Source organism: Elephantulus edwardii, unplaced genomic scaffold (assembly GCF_000299155.1).
Source record: "Elephantulus edwardii isolate Elephantulus edwardi_28Jun2011 unplaced genomic scaffold, EleEdw1.0 scaffold00249, whole genome shotgun sequence".
NCBI lineage: Eukaryota > Metazoa > Chordata > Mammalia > Macroscelidea > Macroscelididae > Elephantulus > Elephantulus edwardii.
In genome coordinates, this window is record NW_006399999.1 from 2,615,370 (window position 1) to 2,636,547 (window position 21,178).

A 21,178-nucleotide genomic window follows, 5' to 3' on the forward strand; every position below is an offset into this window, starting at 1 on the left:
CAGTGGTGAGAATCTTCATTTTCCTGATGTTGAGCCTCAATCCATATTGAAGACTACAGTCCTTGACCTTCTGCAGCAAGCGCTTCAGGTCCTCCTCAGTTTCAGCAAGCAGGGTTGTGTCATCTGCATAACTCAGGTTGTTGATGATTCTTCCACCAATCCTGATGCCACAACAGTCAAGTTATTTTGCTATTTAAAATATTCTTTCATCTGACTTACTGGATTTGTTTTTATCTTGGTTTGCCACAGTGCTCCTTAGAGGCAAGAACGGTGAGGTTTTATCTCACATAATTTGGGCATGTTGCTAGGAGAGGTTATTCCTTGGAAAGGAACTTCATAGTTGGAAATGTGGAAGGTCAGCAAAATAGAGGAAGACTCTCAATGAGATGTATTGACACAGTGACTGCAGCAATGGACTCACGTGTGTTAGAGATGATGAGATGGCACCGAATAGGATAGGGTCCAAGTCTGTTGTTTGTTAGGTCACTATGAGTCATATTTGACTCAGCAACACCTAACAACAGCAACACCAAAATTTTGTATATTTTTAAAAGGCAGCTTGGGCCTATCTGCAAAAGACTATATAATGTATACTACATATACCATGTAATTTGTTTAGCATACATCTCTTGACCTGCACAGAATCACCTATAAGATAGTTTGTGTGTAGTCTGGTATTTATTACTATGCCTCAGAATTGTGACCTCAATTCTGCCTTTCCCTCCACCCACCCCTTTGTAATTCCAGGAGGAAGATATTATCCGAGAAAGTCGCTTCTATTTCCGAGGTTATGGCCTTGGCCATTGCTTACAGTCACGGGATGGAGGCCCAAAGCAAAGTTCTGGGATTTATAGCCCCCAACCTCCAACTTCTCTTCTAAGGGAGGGAGAGACCATGAGGAAACTCTACGTGGATCGAGCCAAAAGGATTGACACCATCTCTCGGGCTGTCTTCCCTTTCACTTTCCTTATTTTCAACATCTTCTACTGGGTTGTCTATAAAGTACTACAATCAGAAGATATCCATCAGACACTATGAATAGGGTGGGGTTATAGAGTACACATACTGGATTTCTGCTTCCTCACAGATGGGCTTCCCCTTCCATTAGTCTCCATCAGGGGCTTGTTCAGTTCCTCCCTGACCTCCCACTCAGAATTTCAACGATCAATCCCAATGCTATGTAGGCCTACACTGCATGGTACCAATGGTGGTTATATGTACTTATTAAAATGGCTTATCTACCCTAATTCAGATTTTCTCCATGCTCACCCATTTCTTTTTTTTATTATTTGTATGTCTGTACTGTCAAATTGAATCTGACTGGCACAGGAGGAGATTGCCCCTCCTTCTCCAGAGGAGCATCTGGTGGATACGAACCACTTGCCCATTTCTTATGAGATTAATGTCTGGTCACATTCCTGGGACAAGGATAGCATTCTGCCCTTGGTGAAGCTTCTCTGTTTTCTAATACATACTCTTGTCAAGATGACTTAGGCCATATAGCTACTGGATTCTAGCTTTCTTTTTTAAGAAAAATCTTAATCTGTACCATTCTTTTTATGCCACACCCCACCCAGAGCCTAGCCCTCATTTTGCTGTTTCGTCTACTGCAGTATTTCCCTTCCACAAGTGCTTCACTTGTATGAGTCAGTCAAATTTCCTGAACTGGCTGAAGGAAGGAGAGATAACAGCCTCCTCAGCCCTCAGCCAAGTTAGAATGAATAGTCATGGGCTGCACTGGGGTAAGGGACTGCTATCCAGCCCAACAAAGAGCTCTCCACATGTCCTAGGGTGCCCAAAACAGTCAATGCAGGGGAAGGAACATGCTGTCCTGGATGTGCTCACCAAGTTGTGCCAATAGATCTGGAGGACAACTACTTGGCCAACTGCCTGGAAGAGATTAATATTTATTCCCATTCCAAAAAAATGTGACCCAAAAGAGGGTGGAAATTATCAAACAATATCACACACTAGCAGAATCCTGCTGAAGATTATCCAAAAATTACTGGAACAGTACATTGACAAAGAACTACCAGAAATACAAGCTGGGTTTAGAAGAGGTCATGGTACTAGAGACATTACTGCCAATGTCAGATGGATCTTGGCAGAAAGCAAAGAGTACCAGAGGAATGTCTATCTGTGTTTCATTGACGATGCAAAGGCATTTGACTGTGTGGATCACTCCGTGAACATTTGATTATACTTATGTGAAACTTATACTTGGACCAGGACGCAGTACGCAGAACAGAGTAGGCATGGCTCACAGTCAGGAAAAGAGTGCATCAGGGATGGATCCTGTGTCCATACCTTTTCAATCTATATGCAGAACAGATAATTCAGGAAGCTGGGCTTTATGAGGAGGAATAAGGCATCAGGATTGGAAGCAGACTCATCAACAACCTATGTTACACAAATGACACAGCCTTGCTTGCTGAAACTAAAGAAGACCTGAAGAGCTTGCTGCAGAAGGTCAAGGACTGTAGTCTTCAATATGCATGAAAGCTCAACATCAAGAAGACAAAGATACTCACCACTGGGCCAATCAGCAGTGCCATGATAGATGGAGAAGAGATTAAAGTTGTTAGAAATTACAGCTTGCTCAGCTCCACAATCAACACTCTTAACACCAGCAATCAGGAAATCAGAAGATGAACTGAATTGGGAAATCTGCTGTCAGGGTCCTCACCAGAATACTGAAAAGCAACAATTTCAGTCTAGAGAGTAAGGTGCGCCTAACGACTGGAATAGCACATCAACAGAGAACTACCAGAAGTCCAGGCTGGGTTTAGAAGGGGTCGTGGTACTAGAGACATTGTAGCTGATGTTAGATGGATCTTGGCTGAAAGCAGGGAATACCAGAGGAATGTCTATCTGTGTTTCATTGACTATGCAAAGGCATTTAACTGTGTAGATCAAAACAAACTATGGCCGACTCTGAGAAGAATGGGAATCCCAGAACACTTGATCGTTCTAATGCGAAACTTATATTTGGACCAGGAGGCAGTCGTCAGAACAGAGCAAGGGAACACTGCATGGTTCAAAATTGGGAAGGGCGTACGCCAGGGATGCATCCTATCTCCATACCTTTTCAACCTATATGCAGAACAGATTATCCGGGAGGCTGGGCTCTATGAGGAGAAATGTGGGGTCAAGATTGGTGGATGATTTATCAACAATCTACGTTATGCGGATGACACAACCCTGCTTGGTGAAACTGAGGAGGACCTGAAGCGCCTGCTGCAGAGTGTCAAGAACTGCAGCCTACAATATGGATTGAGGCTGAATGTCAAGAAGACAAAGATTCTCACCACTGGACCAATTGGCAGCATCAGGATGAATGGTGAAGAGATTGAAATTGTACACAGCTTTAGTTTGCTTGGTTCCATAGTCAACAGTCTTGGCACCAGCAGCCAGGAAATTAAAAGGCGCATTACCATTGGAAAGTCTGCTGTTAGGGACCTCTCCAAAGTACTGAAGAGCAATGGTGTCTCTCTGGAGACTAAGGTGCGTCTGATACAGGCCATGTTCTTCGCAATCACTTGTTATGTATCAGAGAGTTGGACAATGACCAAGGAGGATAGAAGGAGAATTGATGCCTTTGAGCTGTGGTGCTGGAGGAGAGTATTGAGAATACCATGGTTTGCTAGGAAAACAAACAGATTTGTCCTGGAAAGGGTTAAACCAGGTGGCTCCTTGAAGGCAAGGATTCCGAGGCTCTGTCTAACATACTTTGGACATGCTGTGAGGAGAGACCGGTCCTTAGAGAGGGACATCATGCTTGGGAGGGTGGAGGGACAGCGCAGGAGAGGAAGGCCCTCTATGAGGTGGATTGATTCAGTGACTGGGATAATTGGGATGGGAGTGTCGGAGACAGTGCGATTTGCACAGGACAGAGCGGAGTTTAGGGCTGTTGTACATAGGGTCTCTATGAGTCGCAAGCGACTCGACGGCACATAACAACAACAACAACAATCCAGGCCATAGTCTTCACAATTACTTGTTATGTCAGAAAGTTTGACAATGACTAAGGATGACAGAAGAGGAATCAATGCATTCAAATTGTGGTGCTAGAGGAGTCTTGAAAATACAACGGACTGCCGAGAAAACAAATAGGTCTGTCTTGGAGAGGGTGAAACCAAGTTTCTCCTTAGAGGCTAGGATTCTGAAACTCGGTCTCACATACTTTGGGCATGTGGCCAGGAGAGACTGATCCTTGGAGAAGGACATCATGCTTGGAAGGGTGGAGGCACAGTGCAGTAGAGGAAGACTCCGGATAAGATGGATCGATACAGCGACTGGGGCAATGGGGGTTGGTGTGTTGGAATTAGAGAGACTGGCTCAGGGCAGGATTCAGAGCGACTGTACGAGGGTCGCTATGGGTTACAGGAGACTCAGTGACACACAACAACAACAACAACAACATACTTCTACTTAAAAGTTCCAGTGGAATACCACTTGAAATTCCTAGTCCTAGAAACAACTGTTTTGTTCCTTAACTAGCATGGTCACAAGGTCTATTACGTACCTAATATATGCAAAGGAGAAAAAAAACAAACACCAAAAAGCCCCCCAAAAACAACATACCACAACAGCTTATTCTTTAAATAGTTTACTTCATGATGCTAGTAAACTTTCCATAAAAGTGAGACCCCCCCCAACAACAACAACAAAAAAGTGAGACCCAAGCTAGTATGATTCAGGGGAACTGGGATATAGAAACTATCCTCCCAGGTGACTGGGTTTTCATTTACTTCTTGTTTGTCTCTAAAGTCTTTTTACTGCCCAGGACCCTTCACTTCCAACCTGTTCCTTGGCACCCTCTTGGTAAACAAATAATGGTGTCACGCTTGGCTTTGAAGTGCCTAGAGTGGGCTTTCACACAGAGGGCTCTGATTCTGGACAAACACTAGCTTGGCCTACCTCACAATAGTACTTGTGGGTGTTAGAGAGTCTTAAATTGGAGTTTCTTCATCTTTCACCTTTGTCCATTTTATTTCCACAGAAAGAGGAATATCACAGCAGAAATACCAGCTAGAGGGGTTTGGTATGGAAGAGGCTGTCTCAGGACAATAATACCCAGGAACACATGACAGCATAGGCCTGGTACACTAAGTCCTCCGAAATGACCTAATAAGGAAGAACAGAAACAGGAGAGATTAGAGAAAGTGTGGGTCTAACAGCTGGAAAAAAGAGAGATCAAATTACATTTTAAACCTCTTATCTTTTTCTCTGAATCTTGAATAATCAACTATATGAATCCAATCTCTCTCCCCCTCCCCGCTGCCCTTTCTTTTCTCCCCTCTCTCCCTTTCTTCCTTCCTAATACAGTATTCAAAATTGAAAGTGAAAAAATCCAACGATCAAACTAAATTGTGGAGGCAAATCAACTACAAAAGCAAGCTCAGCTTTCTTTCTCCTTTTCCATATTAAGCTTGTTTTTCTGCCTTCCCTGTTCACTGCTATATACAACCTTCGTCCATCTCTTGGCTTTGGGAAAGGCATTCAGGCTGACTACAATTTTACTGGCAATGGTAACCAATGATGAAGCACCACATAGATTCAAAACAAAACAACTGGTTTAAGGGAGGAGACTAAATTGAGAGGAGAAAAGCCCATCTTTACCCACTTTTTGCCCAGGTAGTGCCAATCAATGAGAAGCCACAGTGATATCCATTTGAAAGGAGTAGAGAGTGTCTCTTTGATACTCTCCATAGCAGGCCTGGAGTGTCAGGCTATTGCAGCACAAAGGCGGAGGAGTGGGGGGGGGTGGACTATGGAGATGAGTTTATTGCACAGAGCTCTACTTGTTACAGATATTGTCCAGATGGGCCAACTGCACAAATCTGCCCTGTTGGAAGTCTCTAGAACAATGCCGTGGATGGAGATAGCTACAGCACTGAGTAACAAAGCCTGTCCAACTGGGACTCGGCTTAGGGCATCAGCTGGTGCTGGGAGGCAAAGGAGCCAAAGTACCAGCCAACATAATTGCCCAAAGAGGTTCACAATGCTACTCAGAAGCAATGCCAGGTGGAAGGTACAGTCGCTCCCCATAAGAGCCTGCACAGAGAAGGGGAGACGCATGGTGTTAGAATCAGGTGCAAATGGCTCTGGTTTTTACCCTTCCCACACATGAACTGAGGGAGGAGGTGATATTGGGTTTCCCTAACATCCAGAAAGCCATTTACTCACAGAATTCTTGAACTAAGACCCTCTTACCAGAGTGAATTGGAATGCAGTGCTGTAAAAGGCTACTATAAAAGTCATCCTATTTCTCCTCATTCTTAGAGCACTCATCCCTCCAGAGAACCACACTACTTTCTGCCTTCTTCGTATCTGAAGTGATTCTGAGCTTTAAAACAACATCATTTTTTAAGGGGGGAGAAGCTTCCTACACAAATTGTTTTGGGGTATTTTCATTAATTCACTTGTAATACTTACTGTCGGCTAAATATTTTATACATAGGGGAGTTCTGGTGGCCTAGTGGCAAGAAGCTGCACTGCAATCCCAGAGGCGCAGGGTTCAAATCCACCAGATGCTCTGCCGGGAAAAGGAAGGACAATCTCCTCCTGTACCAGTCAGATCCGATTTGACAGTACACACACAAAAATAATAAAATAATAATAAAAAATATTTTATACGTATATTTTTTCCAGAAAGGGGACTTTATTCAGTTGTTGCTAAGACTATCTGCACGTTCATCTCCCTTTCAAGCTTGCTCTACTCTTTGGAAAAACAGTGGTCTGTGTTTCTCTTTCCCTTCAACAGCAGCTTTTGCTCTTTCAGAACTCAAAAAGAGCTTCTATGCCAAAGAAAGGAACTGAATAAAATTTGCTCTTTTCACCTTCTCTGTAAGTCTTTATACCCACTTATCACCAAAGAACTAAATTGTCATCTAGTTGAAATGTTAAATTGATTCTTGAAGTAAGGTGTTTTTTGTTTTTGTTGTTTACTGAGCCATGCAAATGCTTCAACCTAGCCCAGAAAATATTACCTCCTGGGAACCTTTGTGTTCCCACTTGCCTCTTCCCATTCTCTCTTTATTATTAGTGCTGTAATGATTACCATTATTTCATCACTGCTGGCTGTTGACATTTTAAATTAAAATGTATTCTTTTTAAAAAAAATTATTATGTTTTGATTCAAGCTCTTTCTGGAGGACTATTCTGCTGGTGAAAGAGAAAGCAGCCAAACATGGAAACCAATGACAGATTAGGAATTTGGGTAGCACTAAGTACTTGTTTCATGGAATACAGAGTAAGCTCTTTGTGGGCAGGGACTGTCATGTCTCATAATCAGGTAACCCACACAGCTTCTGGTACAAAATAATACAAAATATACTAATATAAAATGAAAACATGCCTTCTCACTTGGTTTTCTATCTACCACATTTCTGTTCATTCTCTTTCCATTACTTTATTGCTCCTAGGAAAACAGACCCGGAAGAAAACTTATAAAATCTTACACACAGCCCCATCCTTGCAGAGCCAAAGTTAAGAAGACAGCAAAACCTTATCAATTGTAACACTGAACAAAGAAGAAAATTCTGATTAAACATTGGTGATAGTACAAATATGAAGATCTATTAATGAGCTATATTTTAAAAAACAATCACCAAATTAACGGCCTGGCAGTGACAAGCAAGTACAGTAGTGTAGATTTTGGCATTACAACTGCTTCCCCCTGCTTCACATGCTGTTCCCACTGGAGAGCCAGTCATCCCTGAAGGGTTAGTAATTAAGCTACTCTTTAGAGCCTTACACTCCTTGAGCCCTAACACTCTTTGCCATGCCACAATAAACCACTAGGACAATAGTTACAGTCTGTAGACCTGCACAAAGTAGCACCAGAACAACTTGTTAATGATTCATAGGCCCGGAGGCAAAAGAACATCTGAGTTGTATTCCCTCCAGGAAAGAACAAAGTCACATAGGCCCTGGCAGAAGTGATATGAGAACTCAGCTGTTGTTTCTCCATCTGAGTGTTTCTGTCTTCCTTCAGTTATGGCTTTTCCATAAGGCTTTCTACAGGAGTCTAATGCTTAAGTGTTTGACTGCTATCTCAAAGGTTGGCAGTTCAAGCCCACGCAGAGGTGCCTCAGAATTATGGCTTGGCAATCTGCTTTTTTTAAATAATTTTTTTAATTTTATTTTTGTGTGAGTGTACCGTCAAATCAGATCTGACTGGTACAGGAGGAGATTGTCCCTCCTTTTCCCGGCAGAGCATCTGGTGGATTCGAACCCTGCGCCTCTGGGATTGTAGTTGCAGCTCCTTGCCACTAGGCCACCAGAGCTCCCCGGCAATCTGTTTTTGAACACAGCTCTATTCTGATAAACATGGGATTTGCCATGAGTTAGAATCAACTCAATGACAACTGGGTCTGCTTTCTTCCTTTTTCCTACAAATACTTTGTGCCACTGAGGTGTCAAATGTCATAACGGTTACCCATGGTGGACAGTGTTTGGGTGAAGCCCAATTTAAGACAATTTTGGAAGCAGGAGTGGCATTCACTTCCTAAATAACATGCCTCTGGAAACTCTATAAACTTTGATAAATGACTATAGTTATAGAAAGGCTTCTGGCCTTTTGTTCATTGGGTCACTATGAGTCATGCTCAACTTGATGGCAATCAACAACAACAAATACACCTTGGCTATATTATACTGTGTGATGAGGTTCAGAAAAAGTAGATGGTGTTACTATCAACTCCCTGGAATTAGGGCAATTCTTACCATCAGCTAAATTCAGAGCAGTCTTTGCCTTACAGGGCTTAAAGTAACAAAATGTACATACTCTCTTATTTTTTAATAGCTTCCATTCATAACAGTGTAGTGATTAAGAGCTTGGCTTTGGTACCAGACAGAGCCTGGGTTTGGATTACAATTCCACCACTTTGCCGATACCGGTTCTTGACAAATGAGTTCATCTCCTTCAGCCTCTGCTTCCTCCTCTGAAGGACCATTTGAAGGCTCTGAAAGATCTAGCACACAAGAACTATGAGATCTACAGCAAATCATTGGCCTTTACTCTGCTTCTGTTTTCACATCTGCTGAATGAAGACAATGACTACCTACCTCATACCATCATTACGAGAATGAAATGAAATAATGTATGTAAAATGCTTAACTCGGTGCTCTGACACATGCTAAGTGCTCAATAGCTATCAGCTATTACATGATCAAATATTATTATAGTTTCTCTTCTACATCGGTCTAATTTCTAGCACAGAAGCCCATCTGGAACTTTAGATTGTCATGTTGAGGTTTCATCTTGCTGATCCTACTCTCACACGCAAAAAGAGGTCACTTAATTTCAATCACTTCTTTGTTTTTGTTTTTTTTAGCCTGTCCTCTAGCTTCTTGATGGCATAACATGCTTGGAAACCATGTAACCAGTAAAAATTGCCTAACCTTTCTGAGGCTCAGCCTTCCCACAAATTAGAGTAACAGAAAAAGAAAGAGAGATGAGAGAGGCAGAGACTGAGACTCTCTTGGTTTTTTAGAACAAAAAAATCACTCCATTTCAATTTCTTTCCTTCTATTGACTACCAAAATCTTTGTAGATGTTCACTGAAATTAATAATAATAAAAATAATAAAAGAATCAAACAAACAAAATGGAATATAGAAGGGTGACTAAAAATGGAAAACTTGGCAGTTCAAACCCACCTACCAGTGATGTGGAAGAAATAGCTGGTGCTTGTGCTCCCATGGAGATTAAAGCCAAGAAAACAACACGAAGCCATCCTGTTCTATAATGTAAGGCATTGCCTTGAGTCAGAATTAACTTGATGGCCACTTTTAAAAATACTACATTATATATTAAATAAACGTAAGAGTTATTTGAGGTAAAAAAAAGAATTTAAAAAAAATGTGTTAGTCATTTCCACATTCTCATCCCTAACCCTTACTCTTTAAACACATTGCAATCTATCTCTGCCTTCTCAGTCTTACCCTTAAATAATTTCCCCATGTTCCTCATACTGTCTTCTAAATCTCGAAATCAAGTCAACGCTTTTTTTACTTCATCTTTGCTGACCTCCCTGTACCATTTGTCAGAGCTGTCATACCTTCTTTGAAATTCTCATCTTTATTGGTTTTCACTCTCTTATTTTCTTCTCTTACCTCTCTGGCCACCATTTCTTGGTCATTGTGTTCTTATTTTCACCTCTGGCTTTTAGCTCTCCTCATCGCATACCTACAGCTTGGCTGTTCTTAACTATTTCCAAGCCTATGATAGCCTGGATGATGATGATGCTCAATCTTAAGATCTGGCTATCTACTCCTGTAAAAATTACAGCCTAGGAAACCCTATGGAACAATTCTGCTATGTCCTACAGAATTGACTGAGCAGTACACAGCATAAGTACCTCAATCTAAACATGCCTAGAACCAAATAACCCATATTCTTCTTAAAATTCCTCTTCTACTTCCTTCTATCTTCACCACATTGATAAATGGCTTTTACCTACTCAGTCACTTGAGTAAGAATCCCGGGAATCGTCCTTGACAAGTTCAAATCAATCACCAAGTCCTGTAGTGTCTATCTTTCAAATATTTCTGAATTTATTTCTTCTGTATTAGATTCCTAGGGCTGCTGTAGCAAATTCTCACAAACTGAGATTTATCCCAACAACAGAGATTTATTCTCTCACAGTGCTGGGGGTCATAAGTCAACAATTAAGGTGTTGGCAGACCTGTGTTTTCTCTGAGGGTCTCGGAGATAATTCTTCCTCACCAATTTCAGTTTCTGGTGCTTGCCAGCATTCCTTGGCTTTCACAATATGTTACCAGATGATTCCAACCTCTTTTTTTTTATTCCAACCTCTTCCTCCATTCACATCTCCACTGCTATGTCTCTGTCACAAATACCTCTCTTATTTTCTTATAAGGACACCAGTCAGTGAATTTAGTGCTTACCCTAAAACCAAGATGATCCTAAGCTCCTTAATTACATCTGCAAAGACTCTTTCCAAATAAGGCCATATGCACTACACAACAACAATTTTTTTTAAAGCACCACTGCTCTTCAATACTTTTATTTTGCAATGGTTTTGTCATGGGGGCTATACTATCAAGATAAAAAACACATATTGCTATCTTGAGGTTTATTTTTTGTTTTGTTTTCAAAGCACTTAAGTTATCAAAGGAAATCTTTGCAATAAGATAACCATGTATCCATGCAAGAGATCAGGCTCAAGAGAGGTTAATAACTTCCCCAAGTCCCACAATCCATGACAGTCCCAAAATCAAAACCCAAACTCCTATTTCTCAATTCTATGCCTTATCTAGAACTCTAGTGACTTAGTGGTAAGGAGTTGTGCTGCCAATTTAAAGGCACGTAGTTTGAATCTGCCAGCTGCTCTTCAGGAGAAAGACCGGAAATCTCCTCCTATGTCACAGTACATAGCCACAACACTATACCTTAAGTACTTGGACAAAGGGTTTCAAGGTCAGCCTCAAAAAGTCCTAGAGTTAAATGGGAAGGAAGATCTGGCACTACCTATCCCATATACACACAGAGGAGAACATTTCAATCTGAGAAATTCCACTTTCAGCTTATATATTTAGCTTCCCCATAAGCTCTTTGAGGGCAAGGAGAAAGGGAACAATAACGTACTGCTGCTTTAAGCAATCAGAAAGACAAACATCATCATCTACAATATTCAAAGTAACTGCACAGGTCAAAAGGTGTTCCAAAAACAAACACTGCCCTAGAGTTGATTCATAGGATTATCTGAGGCTGTAAAATTTTATAGGGCCAGACTGCTTTGTCTTTCTCCAATGGAACAGCACCGAGGAGCAGTTCAACTACCAATCTTCGAGTTAGGAGCCAAACGCCTTAGTCAGTACACCACCTGGGAGCCTTCAAAAAGTGTCGCAAATGTGTTACGTACATAATGCTACAGAAAGACCCTGTACTTCTTTTTTTTCAAAATAATCTTCCATTTAATGCTAATCCCTAACTCTCTCAGGCAGTGGAAATAACTGTGATAAAACACAGCCCTGACCATAAGAACGGCAAGTAGGTTTGGACCCCTGGTCACAACACATTTCCTATCTTGCTTGTATTTAACTCTTACCACCACTCCCAGGGAAAGTGACAAAACAATTTGCTCTTTTTTAAAAAAAAAAAAATTCTCATTGGACTTCTAATAAACTAATGATGTTAACACATCACAATGCCTTCTAATTTCTAGAAACCAAAACAGAGTTGAAGGGCCTTCCCAGGTCATTTAGTCTGGTCTACTCATCAGACAACATGACCAATTTTCCTTTTAGTTGAAGCTGTGATAGGAAAAAAAAACCAAAATAAAAATTAAAAAAACACACACACCAAAAAACAGATGATGCAGACTAGAGTATGCTGTCATTTACAAGCTCCACAGGCTCATTTTGACCCTAACAGGTCAGATTCAAATCGGCCATTTAGGAAACTGTTCTGCTGACCATTTAATGCCCAATGTCTACCATGGCAAATATTCTTATTAGGTGCCCACACTCCCAATGCGAAGTGGGTAGCACCAATCTTGGCAAAAATTAAAAATCACGGGTGCAAGATAGTCATGACAAACACCAAATTCTAGACCTTTTGTTTACTTCTCCAAGCTTTGTGTATATGTGTGGGTATGAATAAATCTGTAAATTTATTGTTGTTGTTGTTGTTATGTGCCATCGAGTCGTTTGCAACTAAAACCTGCTCTATCCTGTGCCAATCGCATTGCCTCTGACACACCCATCCCGATTACCCCAGTCACTGAATCAATCCACCTCATAGAGGGTCTTCCCCTCCTGCGCCATCCCTCCACTCTACCCAGAATGATGTCCCTCTCCAAAGACCTCTCTATCCTTACAACATGTCCAAAGTATGTCAGACGAAGCCCCAGAATCTTTGCCTCCAAGGAGTAGCCTGGTTTAACCCTCTCTAGGATGAATCTGTTTGTTTTCTTGGCAGTCCACGGTACATTCAATACTCTTCTCCAGCACCACAGCTCAAAGGCGTCAATTCTCCTTCTGTCCTCCCTAGTCATTGTCCAACTCTCTGATACATAACAAGTGATTGCAAAGACCATGGCCTGTATCAGGAGCACCTTCGTCTCCAGAGAGACACCGTTGCTCTTGAGTACTTTAGAGAGGTCCCTAACAGCAGACTTTCCCATAGCAATACGTTTTTTGATTTCCTGGCTGCTGGTGCCAAGAGTGTTGACTGTGGAGCCGAGCAAACTGAAGCTGTGAACAATCTCAATCTCTTCGCCATTCATCATGATGCTACCAATTGGTCCAGTGGTGAGAATCTTTGTCTTCTTGACATTGAGCCTCAGTCCATACTGAAGGCTGCTGTCCGTGACCCTCTGCAGTAAGTGCATGAGGTCCTCCTCAGTTTCAGCGAGCAAGGTTGTGTCATCTGCATAACAAAGATTGTTGATAGATCTTCCACCAATCCTAACGCCACGCATCTCCTCATAGAGCCCAGCCTCTTGGATAATCTGCTCTGCATACAGGTTGAAAAGGTATGGAGATAGGACACACCCCTGGCACACACCCTTCCCAATTTTGAACCATTCAGTGTTGCCCTGCTCTGTTCTGATGACTGCCTCTTGGTCCAAGTATAGGTTTCGCATTAGCACGATTAAATTTATTATATTTTTTTTTCATTTCTCCCTAGGTGACCCAACGGAGTGCAGAAATTATCGAACAATATCATTAATATCACATGCAAGCAAGATTCTGCTGAAAATTATCCAAAAACGTTTGGAACAATATCTCAGCAGAGAACTGCCAGATGTGCAGGCTGGATTTAGAAGAGGTTGTGGTACAAGGGATATTATAGCTAATGTTAGATGAATCTTGGCAGAAAGCAAAGAATACCAGAAGAATGTCTATCTGTGCCTCATTGACTATGCAAAGGCTTTTGACTGTATGGATCACAACAAGCTGTGGCTGACTCTGAGAAGAATGGGAATCCCAGAATATTTGATTGTGCTAATGTGAAACCTATACTTGGACCAACAGGCAGTCGTCAGAACAGAGCAAGAAGACACTACATGGTTCAAAATCAAGAAGAGGGTTCATCAGGAATATATTCTGTCTTCATACCTTTTCAATCTGTATGCAGAACAGATCATCTGAGACGCTGGGCTGTACGAGGAGGAATGTGGCATCATGATTGATGAAAGAGTCATCAACAACCTGCTTTATGCAGATGACACAACCCTGCTTGTTGAAACTGAGGAGGACCTAAAGCGCTTGCTGCACAAAGTCAAGGACTGTAGCCTCCCTATACGGATTGAAGTTCAACATCAAGAAAACAAAGATTCTCACCACTGGGCCAACTGGCAGCATCAGTATGGATGGTGAAGAGATTAAGAGTTAACAGTTTTAGTTTACTTGGCTCCACCATTAACACTCTTGGTAACAGCAACCAGGAAATCAAGAGATGAATTGCATTGGGAAAGTCAGCTGTGAGGGACCTCTCAATAATAGTGAAGAGCAATGAAGTCAGGCTGGAGACTAAGGTGCGCCTGATCCAGGGTATAGTCTTTGCAATTATGTGCTATGCATCAGAGAGTTGGACAATGAATAGGGATGATAGGGAGAGAATTGATGCCTTTGAGCTGTGGTGCTGGAGAAGAGTGTTGAATATACCATGCACTGCTAGGAGAACAAACAGGTTTGTCCTGGAGAAGGTGAAGCCAGAATGCTCCTTGGAGTCAAGGATTCTGAAACTTCATCTGACATACTTTGGGCATGTTGCAAGGAGGGACTGGTCCTTGGAGAGGGACATCTTGTTTGGCAGAGTGGAGGGGCGGCGAAGGAGAGGAAGACCTTCGATGAGATGGATTGATTCTGTGACTGGAGTGGTGGGAATACGTGCGTTTGAGATGGCTAGGTTGACATAGGATAGAAAGGCGTTTAGAGCTCTTATACATAGGGTCGCTATGAGTTGCAAGTGACTCAATGGCACATAACAACAACAACAAACAACAGAAACATAATCTGTTATCATCATTTGATTGCCTTATGTTTCAGGTTGGTTGTTGGATGTGTTTTTGGATTTATATTTTGTCATTCTTCCATGAAATGTACTACACTGATTTTGGAGTTAACTTTTCCTGTTAAATCTCATGAATGATTTAAAAATCAAGTTACATGAAACCCTCTGGAGCATAATTCTACTCTGGTACACATAGGGTTACCATGAGTTAGAATAAACTCCATGGTAAAACAAACTCTCTTCACCTAATGTTATCTAACAAAAAGGAGAAACTGAATAATGAAAATGCATTTCATTTGTGGCTGTTACTTGTGTAGTCTCTCTGTGTGATATCTTGGTGGTGGAGTTATAATCACTGTAAAGGATTCACAGGGAGACAGAGGACTAAAACTAGTAACTATGTCTTCCAACCATCACAGTTCAACCATGAGATAACTAATTAGATCTGTAACTACAAAAACAATATCGCTTTTGTTCCTTTTACCCTTCCTTGGAGGAGGGAGACAATGCTTGGGTTATGGTGGTGGTTTCATTGTGGCTTGAGTGAAAGTTTATAGAGCAGGGTGGTTTCCAAGTCAACAATTTATATACATCATATACAATCCCCCAAGTATTTAGCAGGACTCTTCCCACTTCCTTCTTGAGTTCCTTGTTTCTATCCCTCCCACTTCCTGCTCTCTAAATTTTGTTTTAGGGACAAAGGTAGAGAGAGCGAGCCTCTTCCTCTAAGTTCTTTAGCTAAGAGCACAGTGCATGGAACAACAGAGTAGCAAGAAATAAAAATCAAATTAACAACCCCATGTGTAAGTACATCTGACCCTAATGGCTAAGCTCTCTAGATGGAAGAATCAATTATTAAGTCCTTTTGTGTTTGTGGAAGATAGAGGGAAGGGGGAACTGAGAGAGAATGAATGTGAGTCCAGATAACCTAATGCTTGAGATAACTGATGCTGGGATGACCTAATGTTTGAGTTGTCTGGGTTTTGGGGAGTTTTCCCAGGAGTCTGTGTTCTCTCATTATTTCTCCAAATATTTGTGTAGTACCCACCACCATATGCCAGGTACTACACCAGATAACAGAGCAAAGAAAAACTGCATGGTTCAAAATCAGGGAAGTAGTGTATCAGGGATGCATCCTGTCTCCATACCTATTCAATCTATATGCAGAACAGATCATTCAGGAAGCTGGGCTCTATGAGGAGGAATGTGGCATCAGGACTGGAAGTAGTCCCATTAACAACCTACATTATGCAGATGACACAACCTTGCTTTCTGAAACTGAAGAAGACCTGAAGTGCTTGTTGCAGAAGATCAAGGACTGTAGTCTTCAATATGAATTGAAGCTCAACATCATGAAAACAAAGATTCTCAACACTGGGCCAAATGGCAGTACCATGACAGATGGAGAAGAGACTGAGGTTGTTAACAGTTACAGCTTGCTCAGCTCCACAATCAACACTCTTAACACCAGCAGTCAGGAAATCAAAAGACGAATTGCATTGAGAAAATTTCCTGTCAGAGATCTCTCGAGAGTAATGAAAAACAACCATATCAGTCTAGAGACTAAGGTGCGCCTAATCCAGGCCATGGTCTTCACAATTACTTGCTATGCATCACAAAGCTAGACCTTGACTAAAGATAAAAGAAGAATAGAGGCCTTTAAATTGTGGTGCTGGAGAAGAGTCTTGAACATACCATGGACCGCCAAAAAAACAAGTAACACCACAATAAGATAAAGGTAAAAAACCCATTCACAAAATGGGCACAGGATATGAACAGACACTTCACAAAAGAGGACATTCAGATTGTGAACAAACACATGAAGAAACATTCAAAGCATCATAATGGATGGTGAAGAGATTGAGACTGTTAACAGTTTTAGTTTGCTTGGCTCCACAATCAATACTCTTGGTAGCAGCAGCCAGGAAATCAGGAGACAAATTGCATTGGGAAAGTCAGCTGTGAGGGACCTCTCAAGAATACTGGAGAGCAATGATGTCAGGTTGGAGACTAAGGTGTGCCTGATCCAGGCCATAGTCTTCACAATTGTGTGCTATGTGTCAGAGAGCTAGACAATGACTAAGGATGATAGGAAGAGAATTGATGCCTTTGAGCTGTGGTGCTGGAGAAGAGTGTTGAATATACCATGGACTGCTAGGAAAACGAACAGGTCTGTCCTGGAGAGGGTGAAACTGAGATGCTCCTTGGAGGCAAGGATTCTGAAGCTTTGTCTGGCATACTTTAGGCATGTTGCAAGGAGGGACCAGTCCTTGGACAGGGACTGTTTGGAAGAGTGAAGGGACAGCGCAAGAGAGGAAGACACTAGATGAGATGGATCGATTCAGTGATTGGGTATTGGGAGTAGGTGTGTCAGAGACGGGTTGGCACAGGATAAAGCAGGGTTTAGGGCTCTTGTACATAGGGTCGCCATGAGTCACAAGTGACTTGATGGTACATAACAACAACAAACAAGAGAGATACAAATCAAAACAACTATGAGATATCATCTCACCCCAATAACAGTAGTAAAATTCAACAGAGCAGCAAACAACAAATGCTGGCAAGGTTGTGGAGAAACTGGAACACTTATTCACTGTTGGTGGGAGTATAAAATGGTGCAATCACTCTGAAAGACAGTATGGCACTTTCTCAAAAAGTTGCAAATAGAAATACCATTTGACCCAGCAATTCCACTACTGGGAATATAACTTAAAGGAATCAGAACTGCCAAACAGATATAGGCACACCCATGTTTATTGCTTCACTGTGCACAATAGCAAAGTGGTGGAAACAACCCAAGTGTCCATCAACGAATGAATGGATAGAGAAGCTGGGTATATTCCCACAATGGAATACTATGCAGCACTGAAAACAAAGAACTCATGAAATTTTATACAAAATGAGTGACCTTGGAGGACAATATGCTGAGTGAAATATTTCAATCACAAAAATACAAATACTGCATAATGCCACTTTTCTAAAACAGTACTGACATGGGGGTTGGGAGGAAACTAAGAAAAGAGGAGATAAATAATGTACATGGCATTGAAACAGATGAAGAATAGAACTGGTTAAGAGGAATATATGTTAGGTATTATTTGCATGACAACAGTCTAGATTAAGAGCTGCATAATAAAGTGGACTGGGCAGGGGGATTGTACAACAATAAAATAATTTTTCTTTCAAAGAGAAAAGCGAACTGGGGTGGCAGTGAGGAAAAGTGCAACAATGAATGAATGGAAATCCAAGTTCTCTATAAATTTTCATTAAAATTTAAATAAAAAAAAAGAAAAAGAAGTCTGTCTTGGAAAGGATGAAATCAAGTTTCTCTTTGGTGGCTAGGATTCTGATACTCCATCTTACATACTTCAGGCATGTGGCCAGGAGAGACTGGTCCTTGGAGAAGGACATCATGCTCAGAAGGGTGGAGGGATGGTGCAGGAGAAGACGACCCTGGATGAGATGGTTTGATACAGTAACTGGTGAAATGGGAGTAAGTGTGTTGGAATCAGTAAGACTGTCTCAGGACAAGGCAAGCTTCAGAACTGACATAGGGTCACTATAGGTTGGAGGTGACTCAACGGCACATAACAACAACAATACTAGATACAGTGGATGTACAAATAAAGAGACATTGCCTCTGCCCTCAGGTTTTTATCCTAGAAGAGGGGACAGACATAGTCCAAATTATTGGGGAGTAGTAACATGAAAAAAAATTAGAAGCATTATAGAAGCATATAGCAGGAGACTTGATCTAATTATGATAGAAGTTGGGGAAGGAGGTATCATGGAGGGCTTTCCTGAGACATAAACATTTAAGATATGACCTGAAGGAATATTAAGGGAAACAGGAAGAATGTAAAGGGTCAGGCACTAGACAGATTAGATGAAGAGAAGAATTATCTGAAAGAAGTATGTGATTAGGTATTATATGTACTACAAAATCCTTGAACAACAGGTGCACTGCAAAATAGACTGGGGATAGGGGAAGGGAGAGGAAGAAAACGTGCAATAATAAATAAATGAAAACCCAGCCTTATTGTTGATTGTCGTTGAGTCGAGCACAACCATAGCAACCCTATGAACAAAAGACCTGAAGCTTTTCTTAACTATGGTCGTTTCTCAAACTTCATAGAGTTTCCAAAAGCATGCTGTTTAGGAAGTCGATGCCAATAACAACTTAAAGAAATTTTTTCATTAAAATAAAATAAAGAGAATCAAAAGACAAGAAATAACTAAGGGCCAGAAGAGTTTTAAGGAAGAATGGAATGTAACAGATTTATGTTTACCAAGATTATTCTGACCACAGTGGGAGAACAAACTGTAGGAGGATGATATAAGTTATCAAGTGAAAAAGATGGTGGCTTGGAACAATAGGGTATGTAATGAATGCAAGGGGTACATAAAACAACAGAATTTAACCTTATCCTGAAGACCCCTGTGGAAGTGACACCTAAAGTGAGATTTGAAAGTTGGATTGGCTATGGCGGAAAGTGTACAATCACAGTAAGGGGGAATGTCAAGCACAATAAATTTTTGCTTTAGCCAAGGCAGGCCTTAATCATTCTCATTTCTACATTTTTGCTAGTGGCTTTATCCCAGCCTGAAATTCCTGCTGTCTTTTCTTCTTAGCCTTATCATGTTTATCAATTTCTGCCTCAGATCATAGCCAGTTATGGCTTATCTCATCTCTGAACAGCTATTGCATGCCTACTGTTGCTTAGCTTTTAAAGATATATTAGTTAGACATGTTACTTGGCAGTACCCATATTCCTCTACTCCACAGAAACTTACTGAATTTTCAAGCTAATTTGTATTACTTTGGTATCACCCTGGGTACTAAGCACAGTGATAGATACATAATAGGTACTTGTTGAGTGTTTGATTGAATGGATGAATGTGACACTAGAGTCCCTGCAAGCCTCCTTCAGTAATTTGGTATTATCTGTGAAGCTAACAAAGAAAAAGGGTCTGCTTTCCCCACAAAGATTTCAGCTACTTTCATCCTAAGACCTTAGATCTATAACTGACGGGTCCTTCCCACTGGTCACTGTTTCTCAATCCCTTCCCATCATCTCCCCCTACCACCACCACCACCTTCTATTGTTCCTTCTGTCTTCTGGTCATCATCCAGGATTAGAAAATGGTCTTGCTGTCCTCAGAGACTTACGCCAGCCTGGGCTGCTCTGCAGTGCCATGAAGGGCCAGGACTTTTGTTTACAGCTGGGACCATGGTGAGGCAGTGAGCACAGCTGACAGCCCCTTCTGAAGCAAACATCAATCTTCCTCTGTCTTCTCAGCCAAGTTTCACAGACCAGCTCTATTGAAAGCTGGTCACATCGCCTGGGTCTCACTGATGGTCCACCCACAACTCTGGTCTGGGAGCAGCAGGGTGAATCTCAGCTTTGTACCTTTTAAGAACTGTCTTTGCTCTCTTCTCTATCTCAGTTTGTAATCATTATCCCTCAAACTCAGCGTCTTGAAAGAACAAGCCCTTCTGGTTCCTCAAGCTCTAAATAGTTCCTCAACTATGCAACCACATCTTCTAACTCCCAGCAGTACACAAATATTCTCATTCGCTTAACTGCACAGTGAAAACACAACAAAAAGATATAGAATCATAGTTTTCAATGTGTACCTTATAGAGTTTTGCCTTCTCAAGCTGAACAGTAGATTCCAGGTCCCTGGATGTATTTGTGGGTGAGTGTGCACATGAGTGAGTGAGTGAGTGTGTAAACGTGTGTTTCCCTACAGTTTTAGAACCTGAAAAATCAGAGGATGCCAGGAACCTTCAAAGAATATCCTTTGTGGTTCCAAGTGAGGACTTCTTTGCTATACATTCTGTCCCTGCTCTTCTCCTTCCTTAGCAGCTTCGTCTCCAACATCAAATCACCTGACATAAGAATGATGCCCTGTTATTATCCTAGTTCTGTTCTCTACTTGCTGGCTAAGAGTTCTCACCAATTAGCTGAGGCTTCATTTCTGTGGTTTTCAGTCTTCTGGCACTTGTAAACACTCAAGAGATATGATGTATTTCTTTAACTAACAGTGGCTCATTACCACAATGCTTCTTGAAGGGCATAATGGAAAAGAGCAGGGAGGAAAAGAACTTCTGGAGACTTTTTCAAAATAAAATAATCTATGTCAAGATTTTTTACATGGCATATCCTTACTTTCTTCTGTGTCC

The 21,178-nt window shown here is 41.4% G+C and overlaps 1 protein-coding gene across 1 annotated transcript in view; it reads left to right on the forward strand.

Moving 5' to 3' along the window:
• Nucleotides 1-1,038, forward strand: part of GLRA4 (glycine receptor, alpha 4) — a 33,237-nt gene extending 32,199 nt beyond the window's left edge. Inside the window, exon 9 of the mRNA XM_006899253.1 lies at nucleotides 748-1,038. Coding sequence (XP_006899315.1) covers nucleotides 748-1,038 — 291 coding nt within the window. The remainder of the gene's footprint in view (nucleotides 1-747) is intronic.
• The last annotated feature ends 20,140 nt before the right edge of the window (nucleotides 1,039-21,178 follow it).